Genomic DNA, 26243 nt, shown 5'->3' with positions numbered 1-26243 from the left:
ACCTATTGTTTAAATCAGGTTTTTGCGTTACATGTATATTTTATAATTTATGACATATTTGTGTGGAGTTGCTGGTTTTATTCTTAGAAATTTACAAAATGGGAATCACAAATTTGGTTAATTAATTTACCAATGCATTCAGATACAAAACAAATCATCAAAAAGCACATTAAGTGAAAATTTTCTTCACTTCCAGACAGGAACCTAAACATTACCACATACACATGGAGAATATTGTTATTTATTAGCCATGTAATACGTTGCCACTGTATATTATGAAACCCAGATAAAAAAGGAAAATACTTCTGCTTAGAAATAGTTAAAGAAGCACTCCCCCCACCAAAGTTTTTATCCTCATAATATATTGCAATCATCATATTATATAGCACTTTGTACCTACAATTGCTCATTTTGCCCTTCTACCCAGGTAATTATTCTCTTTTATCCACTCTATGTAAAAACAGGAAGTCTCTGGTCCCTGGATTTATCATCCCCTCTTCAATTTCTGACCCAGTTGCTACTCTCCTTTCCCCTGCCATAGACTGTTGCAGTAACTCATGACTTGTGCAGAGAAAATTGACCTCCTGTTTCCACATAAAACTTAGAGGGATTCAGCTAGTCAGTTTGCAATCATGTGATGTCATAGACCTAATGGAAAACAGAAGAATTCACTGGGTATAAGGGCAAACTGAGCAATTGTAAGTGCACAGTGCTGTATAATATGATTGCAATTTAGTAAGAGGATAACATTTCATTTTTGATGGGAGAAGTGCTTCTTTAATGTGCAAGAGGAGCATATAGCTGCTTCTACAGAACTCATTTATTGAAAGTGGAAGGAAGACACTGATGCCTATGATGGGTTAATCTGTAATAGTAGTACAAAGCGGTGTTTAGGAAAAGTTAAGAAAAGTCTCTCACTACATTCACACAGAGGCAGCAGCTGCCATACCAAACAGAGAAGAAGCATGTGACAGGGAATATCTCTGTTAAAGCTGATTCTAGCCTTCTTTTCCTGCTGATCCATAGTACACAGGAATCCATCTAACATTCCTGTGAATATGATAAGATCCAGTGTGGAATAAGAAAGCAGCACAGATCCCTCTTGTTTCCACTCTCACAGTGGTATCTCCCTATTCAGAAGCTGAAATCAGCTATCAAAATACCCAGAGGAATGCCTGACTTAAAGGGGTTTTCCTATGACCAAAAGGTCATTTTAATCAATAGATTCTAGAATAATAATAATGATAATTTCCACAATTGGATGTGTTAAATAAAATGTTCCTGTGCCCAGATAATCTTACAAATGTGCCCCTGCTGTGTACTGTGTAATGGTTGTGTCTGATTTGTGTATGATCAGACCAGGTTCCTGTACGGTCAGACACAGCCATTACACAGTAGGGGCACATTTATAAGATTCCCTAAGCATGGGAAAAAAAAATTGAAACACATCCAATTGTGGAACCTATTATTAGTCAAATAGCCATTGATTAAAATCAACTTTTATTTGCGCTAATACCCCTTTAAATAGATTCCATTTTTTTCCTATAGGGTTATTTTTACCTTATCCTTTAATGGCTCAGTAGATAATAACTCATTCCAGGCTCTGACAACTAAATGTGGAGCTACATGTACCAGATTAACTTGAGATTTAAGAAGATAGCGTAGGTCACTGTGCTAAGCTGATCCCTTAACTCCCATTCATTTCTATAGAAGTCACAGAAACAGCAAACCTTAGCCGCTCTCAGCTGTTTTTGTAGATCCTCCTACAGTAGCCAGAGCCTGTATGAAGTTACTCCTGTCTCAACCACGAAAAGAAAGTAAAGGAAATATACCTTTAGGCCTTTAATATTATTAAAATAAAAATTAATTTGCTTAATTATGTACAGTCATATGTTAAAGTTTGGGCACCCCTATTAATGTTAACCTTTTTTCTTTATAACAATTTGGGTTTTTGCAACAGCTATTTCAGTTTCATATATCTAATAACTGATGGACTCAGTTATATTTCTGGATTCAAATGAGGTTTATTGTACTAACAGAAAATGTGCAATCTGCATTTAAACAAAATTTGACCGGTGCAAAAGTATGGGCACCTCAACATAAAAATGACATTAATATTTCGTAGATACTCCTTTTGCAAAAATAACAGCCTCTACTCGCTTCCTGTAGCTACTAATGAGTTCCTGGATCCTGGATGAAGGTATTTGTGACCATTCCTGTTTACAAAACAATTCCAGTTCAGTTACGTTTGATGGTCGCCGAGCATGGACAGCCCGCTTCAAATCATCCCACAGATGTTCAATGATATTCAGGTCTGGGGACTGGGATGGCCATTCCAGAACATTGTAATTGTTCCTCTGCATGAATGCCTGAGTAGATTTGGAGCGGTGTTTTGGATCATTGTCTTGCTGAAATATCCATCCACTGCGTAACTTCAACTTTGTCACTGATTCTTGCACATTATTGTCAAGAATCTGCTGATACTGAGTTGAATCCATGCGACTCTCAACTTTAACAAGATTCCCGGTGCCGGCATTGGCCACACAGCCCCAAAGCATGATGGAACCTCCACCAAATTTTACTGTGGGTAGCAAGTGTTTTTCTTGGAATGCTGTGTTTTTTAGCTTCCATGCATAACGCCTTTTTGCATGACCAAACAACTCAATCTTTGTTTCATCAGTCCACAGGACCTTCTTCCAAAATGTAACTGGCTTGTCCAAATGTGCTTTTGCATACCTCAGGCGACTCTGTTTGTGGCGTGCTTGCAGAAACGGCTTCTTTCGCATCACTCTCCCATACAGCTTCTCCTTGTGCAAAGTGCGCTGTGTTCTTGACCGATGCACAGTGACACCATCTGCAGCAAGATGATGCTGCAGGTCTTTGGAGGTGGTCTGTGGATTGTCCTTGACTGTTCTCACCATTCTTCTTCTCTGCCTTTCTGATATTTTTCTTGGCCTGCCACTTCTGGGCTTAACAAGAACTGTACCTGTGTTCTTCCATTTCCTTACTATGTTCCTCACAGTGGAAACTGACAGGTTAAATCTCTGAGACAACTTTTTGTATCCTTCCCCTGAAAAGCTATGTTGAATAATCTTTGTTTTCAGATCATTTGAGAGTTGTTTTGAGGAGCCCATGATGCCACTCTTCATAGGAGAATGAAATAGGAGAACTACTTGCAAGTGGCCACCTTAAATACCTTTTCTCATGATTTGATACACCTGGCTATGAAGTTCAAAGCTCAATGAGGTTACTAAACCAATTTAGTGCTTCAGGAAGTCAGTAAAAAGTAGTTAGGAGTGTTCAAATCAAGAAAATGATAAGGGTGCCCATACTTTTGCATTAGTCAAATTTTGTTTAAATGCAGGTTGCACATTTTCTTTTAGTACAATAAATCTCATTTGAATCCAGAAATATAACTGAGTCCATCAGTTATTAGATATATGAAACTGAAATAGCTGTTGCAAAAACCAAAATCGTTATAAAGAAAAAAGGTTAACATTAATAGGGGTGCCCAAACTTAAACATATGACTGTATATTTAGGTAATTTATATTTTGGTCCTTTATTACTTCATGAGTTTTACCAGTGTTATCTATAGCATATTATATATTACCCTAAATGTCTTAACTAATTTAACGTGAACTTCTAGGCAAAAGTTAAAACATACAAGTCACAACTTGATCCAAAGTTACACAATCTTGGGCCCGACTGATTTGGAGATATATTGGGGTTTTAATGAATGCCTGCAACTTTGTGAAGTGCTCAAGTTGAAAGAAGAGGTTGTCATAGCATACATAGGCTCTTGGTATCTATTCCCATACGATAAACATACTGCAGATTTGTCATGGAAAGAAACCCTCATAAATCACTAAATCAATAAAAATCTGGAAAGTAAACTTTGGAGTTAATATGGATGCATCCACATCAGGCCACAGCTTGATGCTTTGCTTTTGCCGAGAGGCTTACTTTAATCAGGTTAAAAATGAGAAATTTATAGCTAAATTGTTGCTTGAATTTTTTTCTTATTATTACTTTTTAAGATGGCGGATAATATCAAGAAATTATCAATGGATGCTGTTACCGAAAAGAAACATGAGGCTGAACTACCTCTACCACCACCTCCCGACATGGCACATCTTTCGGTTACAGTACCTGGAGTACAAGAGCAATCTTTCATGCCACCGCCACCACCAAAAGAGTCATTTTCCAAGTTCTATGAACAAAGACAAGTAAATGAGCTAAAAAGACTTTATCGCCATATGCATCCAGAGTTAAGAAAGAACTTGGAGCATGCTGTGTCCAGAGACATTTCCGAACTGTTAATCACTGATGAGCAAAATCAACAGGCTTCAGTTAGCCTAGATGCAGTTTTGCCAGGAGAGGTACAGTCCATGCGCTGGATCTTTGAAAATTGGAATTTGGATGCTATTGGAGATCACCAGTGTAACCGAAGACTGACTGAAGAAGAAGCTGTACTTGGTGGCAATGTTAAAAACACGTCTTTGATGTTTCAGGGCCAAGCAAGCAATGGTGGTAAAAAGTCCTCATCTGCCCCAATCAGAGAAGATCATATTAAGGGAGACGTGAAAACAGCTTTGTGGTTATTTGAAACACAACCTCTTCACTCATTAAATAATATATTTCCTGCAGATGCCGATGTCCAGCAAGCAGTTTTAAAAGACCCAGTTGAAAAAGGTGATGTGAGTGGAACCAAAATTCTCTTTGAGACACAATCACTAGATGAAGTTGGTCGCTGCAACTCTATAGAAGAACATAATATTCTTCAGCTTAAGTCTGAAATACAAGAACTGAAAGGAGAGGTGAATAAAACAATCAAATATTTTCAGACTGAGCCATTGTGTGCAATAAGAGATAAAACTGGCAATGTTCATGAAATTAAATCTATTTGTAGGGAAGAAACTCAGAACAATGATGTCAAAACAGCCAGGTGGTTGTTTGAAACTAAACCTTTAGACACAATTTATAAGGATACATCTACAATTAAAGTTATTAGAGGAATATCACTGGAAGGAATAGCAAAAGGAGGTGTGAATGCAACCAAGTGGATATTTGAAACTCAACCATTGGATACAATAAAAGAGAACATAGTAGAAGGGCTATTTCATCCCTCTGAAGATGCTGTTCAAGGCGTAGATGTGGGCAAGCAACGCAGTATCTTTGAAAAGCAACCTCTTGATTCCATAAATGATAACACAGACAGTAAATTAGCTGCCACAGAAGAAATATTGCCTGGAGATGTGAAGTCAACACTATGGCTCTTTGAAACACAACCAATAGAAGCACTAAAAGGCAGCTTAGAAGTTGGACAATTAAAAAAAGTTGAACTACTAAATGAAGAAAAAGGAGATGTTCAACAAAGGAAACATGTTTTTGAGACGTGTTCTCTAGACAAAATTACCAAAAAGGAGGAGAATTCAACAGAAGAATATGTAACAAGCACAGAGGAAATTATAAAGGGAGATGTGAAGTCTTTCAAAAACCTATTTGAAACACTTCCACATGAGAGCAATAGAAACCATCAAAGTGTTCAAGTCTCCAGTCAGGATGAAATTAAGTTAGGGAATGTGAAAACAAATCAAGCTTTATTTGAAAGCACACCACTTTATGCCATAGAAGATAGTTTGGGCAATTACCATGAAGTCACATCTGTCAGTCGGGAACAAGTAATAAGTGGTGGCGTTAAAAATTACAAGTGGATGTTTGAAACAAGACCATTGGATCAGTTTAGTGAAAGTATCCAAAAGGTAGATATCATTAAGGGGATCACAAAACAAGAAATTTTGTCTGGTGATGTGGAAACAGCAAGATGGATGTTTGAAACACAACCTGTTGACATCATTCATCCAGATAACAATGTGAAAAATGAACAATGCACAGTCCAGAAGGAAGACCCACAAAAAGGTGATGTTGCCAAATGTCTATGGCTCTTTGAGACCCAGCCTATTGACATGTTATATGATAAATCAGAGGAAAAACATGAGAAGGAACCTCCTATTCAAGGTGATGTTAACTCTTACACTTGGATGTTTGAAACTCAACCACTTGATTCTATCACAGACTCTAAAGAGCGTCATATAAAAGTAAGAAATGCTTCCCTAGACAATCTGGAAGGTGTTAATGTAAAAACAGCCAGGCATTTATTCGAAACTGAACGTTTAGATAGCCTTCCTACTAATGAACAGAAAAAAATGATAAGGTATTCAAGTCGTGTTGAAATCCAATCAGGTGAAGTCTCCAGGGTGAAAGAGATCTTTGAGTCAAAGCCAAATGTGTGTGCTCCATTACAAAACACGAAAACTACTGTAGAAGAAAATATACCAGTCGGTTCAGTAAATAAATTCACTTGGCTTTTTGAAAATTGTCCAATCGACTCTATGACAAGTCATGAAGATGGGATTCAAGAATTACCTTCTGAAAAAGATATAGAAGGTGGAGATGTTGGAGGGAAAAAATTTATTTTTGAAACATATTCTTTAGATCAGATCCACAGTGACTCTGAGGAGAAAAAGATAAACAAGGTACAAGAAACAGTTACAAGAGGAGATGTGATGTCCTGTACTATGCTTTTTGAAACAAAGCCATTATATGCAATCCAGGACAAAGGAGGGATGTACCATGAAGTAAAATCAGTAGAGAAGGAAGAAATTCAAAAAGGAGATGTGAGGGGTGCAAAATGGCTATTTGAAACAAAACCACTTGATATGATCAAGCGAGACGAAGAAGTTTTTGTCATTAGAGCTGTTACACAAGAAGATATTGAAAAGGGTTGTGTCAAGGCTGCCAGGTGGAGGTTTGAGACGGAACCTTTGGAATCCATTACGGACACTGAAAAGTGCCCGTCTAGAACAGTTGATGATGTACATAAGGGTGACGTCCAATTTAATAAGCAACTATTCGAATCACAAGAAGCCAACCAGAAGAAATATGTTAGACTAGTTAGTGTCAGTGATGTACAGAAGGGAAATGTTAGAACTTCTACTTGGCTCTTTGAAAACCAACCAATCGACTGCTTGAAAGGAGATGATCAAGAACATTGCGGTATTGTAAAAGTACAAAGAGAAGACAATCAAAAAGGTGATGTTAAGCGTTGTACATGGCTATTTGAATCTCAACCTTTAGACAGCCTGAAAGACACTGAAAGCTCAGTAGTCCCTCAAGCTACAGAAGGAATTCTAAAAGCTAATGTAAAGAGTGCAACCTGGCTATTTGAAAGGACACCGTTAGATAAATTTGACTTTGACCACTCATCTAATATGGAGCAGAAAAAAATAAATGTAAAAGACACTCTTGATGCTTTACTTTCCCATAATATAATTCAGCATAAAGGAATAGTCATTGAAAATAATAATGGTGGGCACGTGAAGATGATAAAATATCAGTTAGCAACACAGACAACGACGGAAATTCAAAAGGAAGAAATTGTTGGAGGTAACCTACAAAGAATCCTGCTACAGCTTCTCCACAGAACTGATGTAGAAGCTCAGGGTCTATTGGTTGAAGAAAACAACAACAGACAAATCATTACAACTAAATTCAATCTTCTCAACCCTGTCCAGTCAGCAGAACAGGAGGAAGAAATTGTCAGAGATGATGTAGCCAAAGCCCTTAAAATTTTGCTAAATGAAGATGATTCTACAAAAACTGGTATCATTATGGAGGAATCAGAAAGTGGTTCAGTGAAAATTATTATTTATTCTCTGTCAGTACACTGTCAATTTAACATGGCTCAGGAGGATATTCTCAAAGGAAATGTCAAATCCACAATTGGGAATCTCCTTGCATGTGGAAAAGAAAACAAATTAAAAACCTCAGTGGCTCGGGAGCAGAACGAAAAAGGAAACGTCCAGCTGTTCACAAGTTGCATTGAAAAAGGTGACCTTGGATACTTAAAAAATCTTCAGGCAGAATCAGAATTAGATGCTATTACAAATTCTCAGAGTGAATCTATGAAGCAAGAGGTAACTACCAAGCAATGTAAGCAGTCAACTGATGAAAGCAATGCAGGGTCAGAATGTGTGTTTATTACATCTACTCCTGTGTTCCACCCTGTACAACTTCATGAGAGTGTGAAAGAATGTGTTTTGGATGAAACCACAAGAGTTCCAGATGCCCAGAAACCTTTATCTGGATGCAGCATAGAAAAAAAGAACATAAGTCTGAGTAGTGCTATAGAAAGCAATACGACAGTTAAAAAAAACACAGATACAAAGCAAACATCTGAAGAACATGATACCTCTACGTTGGATAAAAGGTTTTGTGCTGTGGGTCCCATCTCTAATACATTACAAAATAACAGTGCCACTAGCACCGATCTACAATCTGCATTGCTGGATCTGAGACAGGCCACAGCAGAGGCTAGGACTATCCAAAAACAAGTTCAGTGCAAGATACAAAACAATGTTCAACAAATCCAAGTTACCAACAAAGAAGGAAAAAGCAGTATCATCCAACCAGTCCAAGCAGCGTTTCATCAAGAACATGCAACAGTAAAGCAAACGGCAAGCGTCATGACCACTGTTAAAGACAAACGGACATCCTATACGAGTCTTCACACATCTACTTCATCTACCAAAAAGGTCAGTGATTCTGAGGAAGATAAAGATTCATGTGATAATAAAGAAATCACTAGAGCAGACACTAGCAACATTAAAGATGATGCTGAGCCCCCCAAACATGTGAAAAACTATGTAAATCCCTTTAATGATTGTGACTATAAGGCACACATAGTACAAGAGGAAAGGGATCAAGATATTGTCAGGGGAGATGTAAAGGCAGCCATCAAAGCATTGCAGAATGCTTCAAAAGAGCAGAGAGAAATAGAAAAGGAAGAAGTTATAAAAGGTAATTTAACATCCACCCTTGAATCTCTCCAAAAGTCTAATGTAAATGTATCAAAGGGTGACTTTAAAGCTGCTATGATATACCGAAATGCAGGGCAATCCTATACTGCATGTAAAAGGAATTCTGAAGTTCAGAGCAGAAAAGATCAGGATATTACAAAGTCAATTCAACCATCTGATAATAACTCTCCTCCTTCTCCAGCTCCTGTGACTGAACACGAAAGGTGCCAAGCTCCCAACCCAAGTGATATAGAAGCAACAAAAGATGACTTTGGAAAGCTGAAAAATCTCATGACAAACACTAAAGATTTCATTGAAAACGCCTGTGAAGATACAGTAGAAAAAAATGCTAATGTCTCTCAAGCTAGCCATAAAATACAAAGACAAAAGCCAGCACTGCCACCAAAACCTAAATACTTGTCACCAGGTGTACGCCCCCCACCACCTAGACCCAAAAACAAGGCCTCCGTAACTAAACCATATTCAACTTCTAACCCTTTAACTCAATCTGATCAATGTAGTTTTAAAGGTACGCTAGAACCAGCCAACATGACAATGCTCATCCAAGCTCCAAGCAATGTACTAAATGCTTGTAGGTATCCATCTTCAAATATAAATCCTGTATCGGAGAAGGAAATGCTTCTTCACAAAGAACCCAAAACGTGCAACCAAAACTATCTGATTACAAGTAAAGATAAGGTCTGCCAGGAAGAAAGTGAAATAAAACTTCATCAGAAAAAGAAAGAAGACATATTAAATGAATGCAGTGCTTATTCAGATGCTAACATGACAATGTATATAATGCCAGAAGACCATTTAAGACCAATTTCTGAACAAGACGTAAACAAGCAGAGATTATTTGAAAATTTACATACTGAAGACACGTCGTTAAAACAGTCAGTTGGTTTGGTACAATCAAGAATGAATGTTAGTCATACTGATAACAAGAATGTAGTCATGAGAATCAAGCGGAAAAAGGAATCAGAAGATGCAAGACGCCAACGATTATCAATTCATATGGATGAAATAATGAAGGACAACGTAAACACGGCAACAGATATTTTTGAAAATTTGAAAAAACAGGACGAGTTGGAGAAGATTTTGAAAAAGGTAGAAGAATTAGAAGAAAACACCAGCACTGTTGATGTAAAATCCATGAGGGGGTTGTTTCAAACGGTTCCAGATTGGGTTGTAAACTCAAAGGAAAATGCCTCTTTGTTTCCTAAAGAACAACAAAGTCAAAAGGATGAAGTATTTCAGTTGCAGAAGGAAGATTCTGAAAGTGTCTCATCAGTGGAACTTGCTTTTGAGGACCTTGAAAGGGCAAGAGCAGAAATCAAACATTTAAAAGAGCAAACCCTGACAAAAATTTTTGAAATTGAAGAAACAATTAAGAAAGCACTTTATGCTGTTTCCAACTTAAAATCAGACTCTGATATTGTAAGTCTTTCAAGTCTATTCCGTGAATCTTTAGGAACATCTACCAACACTACGAACAACATAAGAAAAATTAGCATTGTTTCTAGTAAAGCAAACACAGAAAAACCAACACAACTTTTTCAACAAAAGAATACAGAAGTTGTAAATCAAGAAAAAACAGAGAATAAAAAATCAGAACTGGATGTGACTACTGGTGTCTCCAGCCGACTTTCTCCAACATCTCCTTCTTTCATTACCATAGAGTCTGCTGCCAGAAAGACTTCTCAGCAAAACAGTAGTTCTTTACCATCAGCCTTAATTTCAACCCAGAATGGAGACATGCCTCAAACTTTGCACAAACGAGGTGTTGGTGGTAAAGACAGGAATGGAATAAATTCTCTAGAGTGTGTAGATCCTTTTCTTCAGTGGAGTGCGTGTGACAATGGACAATCATTGTCATCTGGATCACTCAGCATTCCAGCGTTTTGTGAACAAAACTCCAACCAGCCACCAAGTCCCAATTCTCAAAGGCAAAAAAGTGTCTTAGAGTTGAAAACTGGGCAAGAAGGTCCCAAACTAATTGGAACAACAATAGTTACTGAGAAATTTGAAGAATCTGATCAATATGGCAACAAAATTGTGAGGTCCAAGACATCTACGACAGTTACTAAACAATCCGATACTCATAGTTCTTCAACATTTGAGTTTGTGTCTGCTCCTCCTCGTTATGAGGTGACTGCTTCTCCTCTTCTTAGAAGAAATGTGATCTCGTCCATAGACAACTCCAGTAACAAAGGAAATGAAACGGGTGTGGTGTTTGTTACTTTTGGTAATTCAAAACTAACTCAAAAATGATTATTTCCTTAAGTGTCTCCTGTAATAAAACGATGTCAGCCAGCATTATAAAGACCAACAATATAGATCAATGAAATATCACTATGCATGTACTGTCTCCATGAACGGTTCTACGAATGTCTCTTGGCCAGAGCATTATTATAGCCATGTTAGGCACTAAAAAAGTGCACGTTAAGGAAAAAATTAAGAAAATAAATGTGCTAGTTCTACACTTCAAGTGTTTCAGTTACTATATGTAAGCATGAAATAGCTAGACTCTACCATAAATTTGCACACTTGGCCAAGATGAAGAACCTCTTGGCAGTGGGTTACTGTATCACCATTTGGAAGCATGGAACAGCAATGTTAAAAAAAACTCCTCTGAAATCTATCATTGGGGGACAGAGATTATTAACCGATTCCACGAAAATGGCCAAGCGCTGACAAGTTTTATGTTATGGCCAGCTTAACCCAGCTTATAATGGGTCACAGTGGATTTAAATTGGGTGGAATTTGCCCACAGAATGTTTTTTAGAGCACAAGATTGTGTCTTATAACTGATAGATCTTGAAGAAGCTACAACACTGATTATATTTCTTTCTTAAAACTATAAGATTTTCTATGCATTTCTTAACAGATTTTAGAATTCTAAAATATATGACATTGTAATTTATTATTTGTAAGATTGCTTTTTTTTTTTTTAGAGATTATGCATAAAATGTGAAATCTATGACTATATTACCTTTGTATTGTAATTCTACCATCATGAAATTCTTTTATAAATCTTATACACCTCTGTCTGTCGTAAGGCGTTTGTCTTTAATGTTGCATAATAAATATGTATTTGCATTAAATCTGTATTCAATATTTTTTCCTTGCCAAGATCAAGTAAATGTAGAAGCGTCTTGATCTAGTACAGCTCGGCATTTTCATACACTGGTCAAAAGAGCTATTGGCTATTTTGCTTTATAACCTTTCTCAAAAGATATCCTCAATGAACATACAGTAATTGTGCACTGCGAAGATTTACTGGTTTCTGAGTTGGGAATGAAGGGTTTGTATGCTTTATGCGTACTCCCGGCAGGAGCTCTAGTGGATGCAGTCTCGCTTCATACACTTGTACTGATCAAGGCTGCTCCACCTCTAGTAACGCGGCCATCTAGTGGGCATAGCCTTGTTCAATAAAAGTGTATGGAGCGAAGCCATCCCCACTAGTCCGGTTCTGGTCGGGAGTATGTATAATGCATACGAACCTGCCAGTCCCGGCTCAGAAACCAGCAAATCCCCACAGCGCAGAGTGCATAGCTGGGGTATTCATAAGTCTGCAGTCACACAGAGTGGGTTGTCCACTACCTGGATGATGCCTTTTTTAAATGAAATAGATCTTGAAATAGCATACACTCACCTCCCGCACTGTTCCAGAAATGTTGGTGTCCAGTATGCTGGGGTTTGCATGACATTTTAAGCCATGTGAGTACTGCAATCGCTATTGGGCTGTTGCACTCTTTCTTGTGCTTGTGTGACATTCATCCAATGGAAGTAAGAGCGCACCAGCCTAATATCGGCTCTGAGTTCTTACGTTTTTTTTACTTTTTACAAAAATTGCTTCATTTAAAAAGGGGATTTCCTGGTAAAAGGAAAGAGCAAAACTTTTAAAGTAGGCCACATCCTATAGCTTAGTGTACCATAAACAAAAATGACTTTTTCCATTATGCCAAGTCTTTAATTGTTTTCACCTTTCATGTTCTGATGTCGATTCATGCCCAGAAAGCAAAGAAAGTACTAGAATGTTTGCTGATTGAACACTGGCTACATTGGAGCCACGTATATATGTCAAGTCCACTACTAATAAAGGGGTTTTCCACTTCGGAAATGTAAAAAAAAAAATATCAATATCATAAAAAAGCACTACCCTATTTGTTTCTACAAATCCAATGATTACCAAGAGACAATGATTCCTCAACCGATTGCAACAGTGTCCCACCTCGGCCAATGACTGGCTGCAGCTGGCCAACTGTCCCTGAGACGGGATGCAGTGTAGGGACTGTGCAACGCTGGAGCAGAAGTGGCATGGAATTGGTGAGGCCGATATTGTTTATTACATTTTTTTAACCCATTCTGATCCATTAGAAAAATGTGGAAGGGGACAAGTTAAAGTCTAGATGAAAATGTTCTCTATTGTATAGAGAGGAAACACTGTGATCCAAAGTAGGTGCATTTCATTAGCAAATACTTTGCCACCAGTTTAATTTAAATGCATAAGACCCTTAATAAATAAAAAATTTCAATTTACTTAGGCTACTTTCAGACTTGCGTTAGGAGGCGCAGCGCAGGCACGCCGCTAAGCTCCGCCCCAGCCACGCCTCCTCCGGTCAGTTCCTCCTATGGGCGCATGACGCTGCATGCGACCGGCGTACCCTATATTTAGCATTGGGTATGCTGGGCGTGCGCTGGTATGTTTTTGCTGGCGCATGCGCCCTTTTTGCGCTGCGCCGACGTGCGCCAAATGCACAGTGTTGCATTTTTGTGCACTCGGCGCAGCGCAAAAAGGGCGCATGCGCCGGCAAAATCATACCAGCGCAGCGCTGTGGGGCGGAGCTTAGCGGCAGCCCTGCGCTGTGCCTCCTAACGCACGTCTGAAAGTAGCCTTATACAATACAACTGAGAAAAATTGCTAGACATGCCAGAAATGACAATTCTAAGGGTGCATTAACATTGCATTTAGTTACACGTTTGTGGGTCCCATCAGGACTTGCGTCTGAACCATCTGCAAAACGGGATTCGAACGTATGCATCGATAGGGCTGTAGACTATAATGGTGCTGACAGAGCAAAAGTACACTCACCCATGCATCATATTTGAGCGTGTAGGCCTTCTGAAGGAGGACACCGAAAGATGTAGTAGACTGGTCTGGGTGTCCGCCTCCAGTAGGAGTATACGCCCAGAAATGTCACTCGGCAGAGGGCATGTTTGCTCTGCCAGCACCATTATAGTCTATGGCCTGGCGCATATGTCCGAATCCAGTTTTGTGGGGGGGTAGGAGCAAGCCCCAGTGGTACCCACGAATGTGTAACTAAACGCAATGTGAAAGCATTCTAACACTCTTGTTCACACATACGTTTATCCTCTCCATTTTTCAGCTCAGGTTAGAAAAGACAAATAAGAACAGAATTAGGATCCTGTAAACTTCTGCTTCATACAGAAGCCAAGGGGTCCCATTGATTTATATGGGGACTCTCTTATCTTTGTGCATTTATTTTTAGAAAAAGTTCTGTAATTGTTTGTTAAAAAAGAAGAGATAAACAAAGTATAAACACAGCCCAAGTTTCATTTAATATATAATTCCACCCAGGCTGTATACGGTATTTGTGTAGCCTTTTTTATTCAATAGGATCTTCACAAACACCCTTCAAATGCGTTGACATTGTCATTTATCAGGTTGGTCATTCACAAGGTATACGTAAAGAATGGATTCTACATGCACTTCTTCCATTATTATTATTAGTGGGGTTATTGGGTCCTTGTAGAAATAATAATTCTCAGTATATAAAGATAAGGAGATATTTGTCCTTTATAATTGGGTGCTCTTCTCCAGTTCACTATGTACTGTGTGTGAATTACTGAAGTTGTCCTTTGGCAAACTGTCTGACCTGAAAGAAGATATTTGCTTTCATTAGAGAACATAGCAAAATAAATCTATGAACATAGCGCCTGATAATGGCGTATCACTGGTAAATAACATAGAATTAGCATTCACTCCTTGGGTCCCCAATTCTACATTCATTCATGCAGCGATCAGCCAAGAAGAATGCCAGATACTATTAACATCATTGATGCTGCACTAGTAAATCTCTGACATGCAGCATTACTGTCAGATCTAAAATCATTTAGATCTATAGGACAAATTTACCTTGGAATATTATTGACTTGAAATGTATGATCCTCAAGATTCTTGCCCAGTGTCTCTGGTAAAAGGAAGCAAAAAAGACCCCCGATAATCGGTCCACTTCCATAAATGGCCATTGGAATAGCCGGGTGATATTTGTCCAGAAGACTAATGAGCGGTGCTATGATCCCAGCTAAACGAGCTGTCATAGAGCATAGTCCTACTCCATTCGGCCTGGAATATAGAAAAAAAACGACAGTAAAAATAAATATTAGTATATTATGGTAAAATAATGATAATAAACATAAAAATGTACTGTATTTGTCAGATTAGAAAATGCACTTTCTTACCCCAAAATTTTGGGGGAAAATTGGGAGGCATCTTATAATCCAAATGTAGCATACCAGGGGGGAGGCAGCTGCGGAGGATCTCAGCTCTCAAGATCTCAATTTGTGCATTTGTCGCCTTCGGCGGCCATTTTCCCGAAGTCCACCACCGCAGTAAAAAGGATAGGAAGGGTGGGGACTCTTGACATTTTGTACAAGCCCAGGTCCCGCTGCAGCCTCACACTGCAAAACCCCCCCTCCTCCCAACCCGGGGCCTGCAGAATCACCCCACTCCTGCCCTCACCACCGCCAGCTTCCTGCAGCAGTGACCCTACTTCACCTATTTCCTATTTTCCTCCCCAAAGTTTGGTGTGCATCTTATGGTCTGGTGCATCTTATAGTCCTCAAAATATGAAACTTAAGTACATAGTGCTATGCTGCTCAGCAATGCTGCCTTGAGAACTGGGGCTGTGGCATTCATAACATACCGTACTTGGATTTAGATGAGCTCTTCAAAGATATAGTGACTGCCTTCTTCTAAAAAAAAACTACACCACAGAAATGGATCCAAGCGGAGCAGCTAAGTGTGGATTTTCTTTTGGTGTGGTTGAGATATACAATCTTATTGTTAAACATACACTATATGAACGAAATCAAACAAAAAAGTTCCAGCAATAAGCATCCAAATCAGATTGTTGAACAGACGTTAAAACTTCATCTTTATTGCAATGTCTTTAAAAACATACTGTTAAAATTGTAAATCCAGGGGATTACGCGTTTTGAACAAAAATGTTCTTAGTCATAGCCTTGATTTTGATCTGATTTGGATGTTTGTTGCTGGAACTTTTTTGTTTGATTACCAAAACCGCTTTTTCCGAGCACCATCCTGGAGTCCATACACAAAGCCACAGGAATTCATCTAATGGTGAGCTGAATACCATTTTTTTTTCTTCTATATTACTATATGAACGAAAGTATTGGGACTCCCCTCACTGAATTCAGGATTATCATTCAGTCCCATTGCCACAGGTGTATAAAATTCAGCCCCTTACCAAACCGACTGCCTTATCAAACATTTGTGAAAGAATGGGTCATTCTAAAAAGCTCACTGATACCAGCATGGTCCTGAAATAGGTTTTCACAACTGTAACAAGTCACAAGGATATTTCTTCCCTTCTAAATATGGTTTCATCAACTCTGAGCGGGATTACTAAAGTGTTTAGGAACAGAATGAATTCAGTCAAAGTTGCAAACTATTTAAAGAGGGGGATCGCCAAGTGATGAGATGCATGGTGCATAAAAGTTGACAACGCTCTGCTGACACAATAACTGCAGAGTGCCAAACCTTTCTTGGCATCAACATCGGCACAAACAGGGCACTGGGAGGTCCATAGCATGGGTTTCCTTTTGGTTTGTATTATGTAGCCATAGGCTCTCCAGACGACGTCGTATGATGCCTCTTAGGGAAGAGCAGATCGATTCGTGGGACTACTGCCCAATAGTCAGGTCTGTGGTCTCTGACCGCAGGACAGGAGTTCATAAATATCTTTTCTTCCTGGATCCTCAGCATGGCTTTTGATTAGCCGAGCTGGTACGACATCATCATTGCAGCATGACACATTGATGACATTGAGCCAACCAGGCTAATTAAAAGCTGCATTGGCGATCCCAGAAGGTAAGATTCACAAGCCTGCCATCAAGCATACAGAGACTACTGACATTGGTGATGGACCTCAGTCCCGCGAATCGATCCGCTCATCCATGAGGCTACATGGATAGCTCCATATCATTGCACGTTCTGGAGCACACCATGATTTTTTTAGTCACAGATTTTCTTGGAATCTAAAAGAAGATACCATCACCACCTCTTGCCTGTAAAATTGTTGAAACATAGAGGTACTGTATGGCCCAGCAGCAGGGCAATGGTTACCATATTACAAACAGGGGTGGACACTGACAACTTGGGGCCCCTATGAAAGAAATGTGTCTGGGCCCCCCTCCTTTTATGGTGACAAAGCTATATATATATATACAGTATATACATATATATCCACACACACATACATGTATATATATATATTACATAGTCTCCTTTATTATGTATATTGCCGTCCCTTATTATACAGTAATATGTACAGCACTGTCCCTTACATATTGGATTACATAGAGCCCTGTTTTTTTATTACATACCATCCTGTATTGTTAGCTGTATAATGCAACAATGGCTGATGGAGCATGGGTAAGCTTCTTTTCTAATCGAGGAGCTGATGGACTCGTAGTCTGGTTACCAGCTCCTATATCAGCAATCATTTTATATCTAACAACTGTAACTAATGATGGTGTTATACATAATAAGTGAGTACACTATATACTAATGGACTGTGTTAGACATAATAAGTGAGTACACTATATACTAAGGGACTGTGCTATACATAAGTGAGTACACTATATACTAAGGGACTGTGCTATAAATAAAAATTAACTACACTATATACTGAGGGATGGCGCTATACACAATAAGAGAGTACACTATATACTAAGGGACTGTGCTATGTATAATAAGTGAGTACACTTTATACTAAGGGACTGTGCTATACATAAAAAGTGACGACACTATATACTGAGGGATGGTGCTATACACAATAAGAGTACACTATATACTAAGGGACTGTGCTATACATAATAAGTGAGTACACTATATACTAAGGGGCTGTGCTATGTACAATAAGTGAGTACACTTTATACTAAGGAACTGTGTTAGACATAATAATTGATAACAATGTCTTCCTCCACCTCCCCCTGTTCCTAAATTCATTATAAATCCTCCTTCCTCCCATTCAAATCCCCCACACCCCTCATTGTACTCCTCCCCTTGCATACCATTATTCTCATCTCCCTCACCTCATCATTGCCCTCTTCACCTCCTCCATCATTGCGTTCTTCCCACCACCCCATTATTGCCCCTTCCACCTCCATCATTGTCCATTCCATCACCATTGTCCTTTCCACCACCATCATTGTCTTTTTCCGCAACCACTCCCATTATTGCCTTTCCCGCAACCACTCCCATTATTTCCTTTTCCACCACCACCATCATTGCCTTATCCCCACCACCATCATTGCCTTTTCCCCACCACCCCCTTCATTGTTTTCTCCCCCACCACCCCATCATTGTCCTTTCTACCACCTCCATCATTGCTTTCTCCCCACCACCCTCATCATTGCCCTTTCTACCACCTCCATCATTGCCTTCTCCCCCACCTCCATCATTGCCTCCTTCCCCACCACCCCCATCATTGTCCTTTAGACTGCCACCATCATTGCCTTCTCCCCCATTCCACCACCTCCATCATTTCCTCCTTCCCCACCACCCCATCATTGTTTTCTCCCCATCATTGACCATTCCATGACCTCCATCATTGCCCTTTCCACCATCATTGTTCTTTACTCCACCACCATCATTGTCTTTTCCCCCACCACTCCATCATTGCCCATTCCACCGCCACCATCATTTCCTTCTCCCCACCCCCCCATTATTGCCGTTTCCACCACCTCCATCATTGCTTTCTCCCCCCCACCCCCATCATTGCCCTTTCCGTCACCCCCACCATTGCCCTCTCCTCCTCCTACACACAGCACCATTCACCTCTCATGTTCCCCCGCAGCGCTACACACGCATGCACACATACCACCACCTCTCATCTGTATACACACACACACAGCACCTCTCAGCACGCTCTCCTGCAGCTTCCTCTCACTGTCACAGTGTCCGCGGCGCTGAATGTTGATGTCATCCAGCCACGCTGCTGATTGCTGTGTGAGTCAGACAGGAAGCGCGGGCAGGAAGCAGGACTGATCGCTGCAGCTCTGCTCCGCTGCCATTTTCTCTTGCAGGCAGAGGAGCTGTAGGGATCTCTCCCTGCCTGCCACACATGAGGGCAATCTGGCCAGGGCCCCCCTGGAGCCTCAGGGCCAGACAACCAGGCCAGATTGCCCTCATTACTAGCCGCCCTGCATGGTCCCCCCTCCACCACCGGGCCCCGTTGCAGCCACATCATTTGCATATGCGGTATGTCTGCCCCTGATTGCAAATCAGTACAATATAGACATGTGATATGACCATGTGCTTGATCCCTAGGGTAAGAAAGCCTTCAGAATGCATTTCTTTGACTACAGACATCTCACCTGATGATTGTGGGGAATAACTCAGCAGCATATATATAACAAATTGAGTAGGAAGACGCAGTTGCAAATTTTCCAATTACTGCCAGCACTGTGATCCCGACAGATAACTCTGAAAACGTCACAAATTGATATTCATTAGATTGCTTTTATATTGAGAGCGCTTCAAAGGAAAACACAACATCACACTTAATTTGGAAATCTTATCTTTACACATTTATTGTTGCATTAGTGAGTTTCATATGATCAGCTGGGGCTTAAGGGGGTTCCCAATGAACAAGGTCATTCATACCATAGAGGCAAACCATGTGTCTGCACTGAGGTGACAGCTGTGAGACCTCTCTCTCCATACAAACGGCTTGTAAGCAAGAGGAAGGGGACAAGGAAGTGACCCTAAGGTCTAGGGAGAGATTAGAGGGGCAAAAAATCATCAAACCTTTGTTCTAGTTGACAAAACCACTATAGTAGGAGAATATTTTACTACTCCCATTCTTCAACAATTGCAATCAAAATTATTCAACCCCCATTGCACTTTAGATTTATCATCTCAATTTAGAAAACCTTGTGCTGTTTTCAGAAAAAGAACAACTTGGACAACTCAACACAATAAATATAACAAGTGTTTTTTCCAAATTCAACACAAAATACTACTTTTTATGATTACTGCAATCCCAAAATTATTCAACTCCATGAATATAATCCCTCATAAGACCACACATTTGTAGATCAGATATTGTCTCATGTAGAACAATGCAACCATTCAAGGGCATCAAATACTTGGACTGGCTAGGGGTTTGTTGACTGAGACCTTTGATAGCATGTTAGAAATATGGCAAGAGAGTAGGCCAACGAGTGAACAGAAAAGAGACCATTGCTTTGCAAATACAAGAAAAAAAGAGTACAAAAAATAGCAATGACATTCAATGTCCATAAGGATACAATTGAAATAACAAATCTAAATTCCCCATCAGTATGTCTTTAGAGCATGGCAGGAAACTGGAGAACCCAGAGGAAACCCGCACAACACGGGGAGAAGATACAAATTCCAGTGCTAACCACTGAGCCCTAAAGTACTAAAGACACTTGTCCTTAAATGGTTGAATAGTTTTGAAATTGCAGTGGTCAGTAAATGTACATTTGTTGTTGAAATTTTAGAAACATATTGTTGAGAGGTATTTCAATTGTTCTTGTTTGATTTGTTTATTGCAAACAACTCAAAGATTGTACATAGTAAATGTTGCTAACGAACTTAAGTTGTATTGGGGAATGTATAATTTTGATTGAAACTGTATAAAGAGTGTATGGCACTGTACATGATTACACATAACTAAAAGCAGCAGCACTGGCAATGTGGCGGGGTGAACGCCTCTACGGACTTGATCCAACAGTCACCAACAATCAAGAAACATGGAGAGTGAGGCAGCATATCCAGTCAAATGAACCTTTCATTAACCCATGCAATATTTTTTATTTAAAGAGAACCTGACAACTAATACATGCTGCTTGATCCACAGGCAGCATGTATCAGGCACTGACTGATTTCAGCCATGAAAAACATAATTTAAAAGCCGCTGGGGACCAAGCCGCACAGGAGACTGGTCAGAAAGGTTGGTCTCCAGTGGCTTCTCTCTGCTCACTGCCAATAACTGATAGGTCTCTCCTAGTGATGGGCGAGTCCTAAATTACTCGGAATCGCTTGACTCTAGCGAGTCCGAGCCCGGGACTCGCTACTCGTTGCGAGTCTAGCGAGTCCAATGTTAATGAATGGGGAAGCGAGTCTTAGCGAGTAATGTGCGATTTACAAATCGCAGATGTGTCTCGGAAAGCGCTTGCATTGGCGATTTGTAAACCCCACTCGCAACAGTTTGTTGCTGCTGTGTCCGAGTCCAAACTCGCATTTGTTTGTCTTATTTAGCGCCGATGAGGCGAGGGAAGCGATTTTCTCTAGCACACACCATGCTTTGAGCAAACAGGAAATAATCCGAGTCGAGTTGACATACGCACACACACACAGAGCAATACAGAGCAATCATGGCCCGTGTCACTGTCAACACGCTGCAGTTGATTGATCAGGTGGAGGCTCGGCCCCTGCTTTGGCTCCCCACTGACCCTGCCTATGGGCATAACATCCAGCGGACTACAGCCTGGAGGGAGATCGCTCAAGTGATGTTCCCTGCACTGCTACGGCCACGACCTCGTCCCTTTGCAACCTCTTTTTTGGGAAATTGTGGTTTTTGTGACATTGTTGACAAATGCACAGTCACCGAGATGGAGTTAGGTGGTGCTGTAGGCGTCACTTGCTGGCGGGGTAAGTGTGTGTGCTGACACCTAGCAGTGAAGCTGCACACTAGTCCCTGCACTGTGCACTGCACTGTAAGGCTTGATCCTCCCTGCCTGCCTGCCTACAGTCTACACAGTACTCCTCTGTCCTCCTGGTAGCTCTCAGAAGAGCTGTTTGGGTTTAGTATAAGGAATCTTGAAGTTTCCCTACACTAACTGACAATCCCTATGATCTGCTCAAGCATCTACCTCACCCTGCTCTATCTCAGATCTCTCAGGAATGTAGAGGAAATGGCGGTGGAAAAGGCTTATATACAGCCTCGCCTCTCATACATGACATAGGCATCACGATGGACAGAAGCCAATCATAGTCCTGCCACAACCAACATTACTGAATATGATTGGCTAACATGCTTGTCCATCTAAAAAAGTTTTCTGACCTAACACGCTAGGCTGTCTCGGAAGCTTTGTAGGAACATAACAGATTCTATATTTGCGAGTCCCGAATCCAGTATACAGGACTCGGGATTCGTAGACTCGCTCAGACTCGCTCACAATCGCTGTGTGTTGACATAGGCTGTCTTGGAAACTTGTAGGAACATAACAGATTCTGTATAAGCGAGTCCCGAATCCAGTATACAGGACTCGGAATCGTAGACTCGCTCAGACTCGCTCAGACTCGCTGTTGACAGCGATGTGATATAGCGAGTCTAGCGAGTGAGAAAAAAAAACTCTGACAAAACTAGGATTGCCATTGACTTGCATTGGACTCGTTACTGTGCAAGTAATCACTGGGAGACTCGCCGAGTAACGAGTCCAGCGAGTCCCTTACTATTCGCCGAGTAACGAGTCCTAGCGAGTAGACTCGCCCATCCCTAGTGTCTCCATATACATGCACTCAGGGAGAGACGACACTCAAGGTGAGCAGGCAAGGAGAAGCCACCAGGGACTGAGTCCCCAGCAGCTTTTAAACATGCATTTTTTCTCTAAAATTCTGCAGAGTTTAAAAATTAAACACACTGCTCACAAAAAGTTAGAGATATTTAGCTTTCAGGCAAAATTTATTGAAAACGTAAAAAGTTTGCGCTACAGTAATATTTTATCATGAAAGAAGGGCAATTAATGAGAAAAATGCAATGGTGATTTTCTCATCTCAAACAATTTATTGAGACAAAAGACATAAATAGTGGACGGTATGTAAGGGAGGGACAGGACTGCAGTCGTGACCTGAATAACTGCTATATCTATGTCCAGTCCTTCCCTCACAGAAAAATGTACTCTTCTCTTCTGCATACCTGCATCTCCAGACTCCCCTTACAGGTATACCCCCAACAAAAAACATCAATGTCTCAAAAACTTGTCATTTGGCCTTGAACATCAATTACAGCTTGACAACGATGTCTCGTGTTATTCAAAAGTTGAGTTATTGTCTGCTGAAGCATGGCATCCCACTGTTCTTGAAGGGCGGCCTTCAGGTTATTGAGGTTCTTGGGCACAGAGTTACGAGCCTCTACACAACGAGATGATCCCATAGGTTTTCTATGGAATTCAGATCTGGAGAAAGTGCAGGCCAGCAGTTATTCGCTAACGATACAACCTTGATGAGCTAGAGCTTTGTCGTCCATGAAGGTGAAATTAGGCCTGTGTGGTTTGTGCAAAACCACAATGACTGGATTAATGATGTTGTTCAAGTAGTAGGGGCTTGTCACTGTACCATTCACAAAGTATAGGGCAGTTCTGTATTGACTAGATGAAGGAAGATACAGGGCCGGTTTGTTGTGGGCTAAAACTGAGTTCTCTTTGCCCTGAAAACCCTTTTCTAAACAGGAGTCAGACAGGTGTGGGGTGTTGTGCTGTGGAGTTCGTTCTTTACTCACTTGTAGTTTGAGAGTCCTTGTAACCTCCCCATCCATGGGACCGGATCCAGTTGCAGCTAAAAATATGACAGGAAACCATAGGTCCGTGTCAATAGGATCGGCTTTACTGTGTAATACGGATACAAGCAAATGCGGCACACAAATTGAGACAGAGTCCCTTTTTGGTGATGTTTCCATGGTCCTTTGTATCCGTCCTTGACTCCATTCTGCCTAACCTTCCCCCCGCCTCAAAATCTTTTGTTGGGCCCAGGAGTTTCCAATCCGGCATAACAGTTTTCATGACACCCACTATCCTTTCCTTTCGCTGTGACCCAGCTGACATCTTCCTCTCAGGGGAGACAGAGATATGGCGCTCAATACTTCTTTCGGGCCCTAGGTGCAAGACTGTCCTGGCATCCACATGAAGCTTGAAATATGTCTTCCTACTGTTAGAAGACTTGAAGGAACTGAAGGAACCCTTCTGCCTCTGCTACATCCATTTTTTGAGAACCCATTGGCACAATCATTATCTAGCACTTATTGACTTTCCTAAACTCCTCACTCTCCTCCACTCTTGACTTAACTAACTCAATTAGGAAGTGCTTCCCCTATAAATTAATCTAACCCCTGCAAACTAGTTGGCTAATCCCATAAATTAACTATATAGTTATAGTATTATTAGATGCCGTCTTGGTCTCATGATGTCAACATGTGAACAGTATGATATGGAGGGCTGTTTAAATACCAATTCTAATTTAACCTATTAATTTATTGAGAAATTCATGGATCAAACACCTGTTGTGAATTTTGCCATTAAGCTCTTTGTTAGAGAACAGCAAGTTGTGCAAAAAGCAATGGAACATTGAACACTTGGACAAGTGCATTCAAAAGTTTAGAAATGGTCACATTAGGTTCACCTGAAAAGGCTAGAGTGCAATTTCGGTTCATCCTGAAATTCCCCCCCAAAAGCCAAATAGCCCTAACTTTTGGTGAGTAGTGCCAGTGCCTGATACATACTGCCCGTGAACTGGGCAGCATGAGTCAGCTGTCAGATTCCCTTTGATAAACATAGCTACAATTAAACATTGGTAAAAACAAGGTTGCTTTGTGAACATGAACCGATACTATGGCTTCACTGGGGTCTCCCCTTCATGTTCTGGTTGAAACCCACAGAGCCCGATTCATCAAAGCTTTCACGACAAAATTCTGGCATAAAAGCTTTAAAAAGTCTCAAAAATTAGGCACAACTAGGAGTTGCATCTACATTTTGTGACTTTTGGCATCTTCACGACAGTTTCTCCCAGCTCGACCAAAATGGGCAAACTGGAGCAGGATAAGACTTGCCAGGGTCCATTTAATTCATGACCACCTGTGTTGTTCTCTACATCATTAATCTCACTCCAGTACTTGAATGGAGTGAGATTCCTGGGTTAGGACACAGAGGCGCACAGCGCTAATGAGATGGTCCAGACTAAGGAAGAGGTGTGCTCTTCTTCATGAATCAGGAGCAACTAACTCCAGCATGCTCCCTAAATTAAGCACAAAATAAATTTATGCAAAAACAGAGGGATATGGGTCAATACATGACTTACTTTTTGGTATTACAGTGATAATGAGACAAGCAGTTCCTCCCAATAAAAGAAATAATGATTGACTCAATCTTCTTCCAAAAAATTGTGCGGTGAACATAGATCCAATACGTGCAGGAATTTCAACAGCTCCAAATATAAGCTGAGTAAGATAAATGTCGAGCCCAAAGCTTCCTACGTTCAGACTGAGGCCGTAATACACTAAACTGTTCGCAAACCTAGAAATAAAGTGTCAAAAACATAACAAGTTTACCTTTAAGCCATTTTTATGAAATTATATGCGGTATATTTGGTTTATACAAGTATTAACCACATACAGCCTTCATTAGACAGGAACGTGGTTGTTGAGTAATGGGTCCAGCTTAGAAGGACTTTGTCATTTAGATGGTAGCATGTAATGCTTCATTATCTCAATAGTGGATGTGGCATGACAAATATAGCTGGCCACATCAACTTGGGATCCTGACACATGGCAATCAGCTGATTGCATTTGACTGTATATGATGAGACATCCTGTTCACTCAGGAAGTAAATTGAGCAGAAAAAAATATTTGAGAATTACATGGCAAAATACACACAAGTTACTGCAGATCTGCAATGGATTTCACAATAATTCATATTAATATAAAGAAGATGACTGGATACTCTGGAGTTTATAGGTGGAAGATGAGCAGAGTGCCGAGTGTGTTACAGAAGGGGATACCCAAAGACCCCATTTATCAATGCAACACCTGCCCTGGACAAACCTGGCCTGTCTATGAAAGAATGCTTCAAACTGTACCACACATCCATGGACTACTGCCAACCTGATACACTCTACACAATTTACATATGCCCCCACATTATAAAATTGTCAGGACACACGAGATCAATTCCAATATATGGTCACTTTTGTGAAATTTCCACTGTTTTGGCACATCAGGGACTCTCCAAATGCAACATGATGCCCGCAGACCATTCCAGTTAAGTCTGCATTCCAAAACATCACTCCTTCACTTCCGAACCCTGACA

At 40.4% G+C, this 26243-nt stretch overlaps 2 protein-coding genes across 2 annotated transcripts in view; one reads left to right on the top strand and one right to left on the bottom strand.

The window, feature by feature from the left end:
• Positions 1 to 4039: 4039 nt before the first annotated feature.
• Positions 4040 to 11808, top strand: LOC141095479 (xin actin-binding repeat-containing protein 1-like). Its single transcript, XM_073581499.1, has one exon. The coding sequence runs from the start codon at positions 4040 to 4042 to the stop codon at positions 11132 to 11134; it is 7095 nt and encodes a 2364-aa protein (XP_073437600.1). The 3' UTR covers positions 11135 to 11808.
• Positions 11809 to 14684: 2876 nt separating this feature from the next.
• Positions 14685 to 26243, bottom strand: part of LOC141095916 (solute carrier family 22 member 13-like) — a 42268-nt gene continuing 30709 nt past the window's right edge. The window contains exons 7-10 of the mRNA XM_073582276.1: positions 25236 to 25450; positions 19511 to 19619; positions 15024 to 15233; positions 14685 to 14763 (exon numbers count right to left, since the gene is read on the bottom strand). Coding sequence (XP_073438377.1) covers positions 14685 to 14763; positions 15024 to 15233; positions 19511 to 19619; positions 25236 to 25450 — 613 coding nt within the window. The remainder of the gene's footprint in view (positions 14764 to 15023; positions 15234 to 19510; positions 19620 to 25235; positions 25451 to 26243) is intronic.

Source organism: Dendrobates tinctorius, unplaced genomic scaffold (genome assembly GCF_039654945.1).
Source record: "Dendrobates tinctorius isolate UK_male_01 unplaced genomic scaffold, ASM3965494v1 ptg000070l, whole genome shotgun sequence".
NCBI lineage: Eukaryota > Metazoa > Chordata > Amphibia > Anura > Dendrobatidae > Dendrobates > Dendrobates tinctorius.
The sequence above is the reverse complement of the archived record's forward strand: the minus strand, read 5'-3'. Positions and strand labels throughout refer to the sequence as shown.

Bases quoted from the DNA above. Each gene is read 5' to 3' on its own strand.
- LOC141095479 (XM_073581499.1), top strand. From the start codon at position 4,040: ATGGCGGATAATATCAAGAAATTATCAATGGATGCTGTTACCGAAAAG.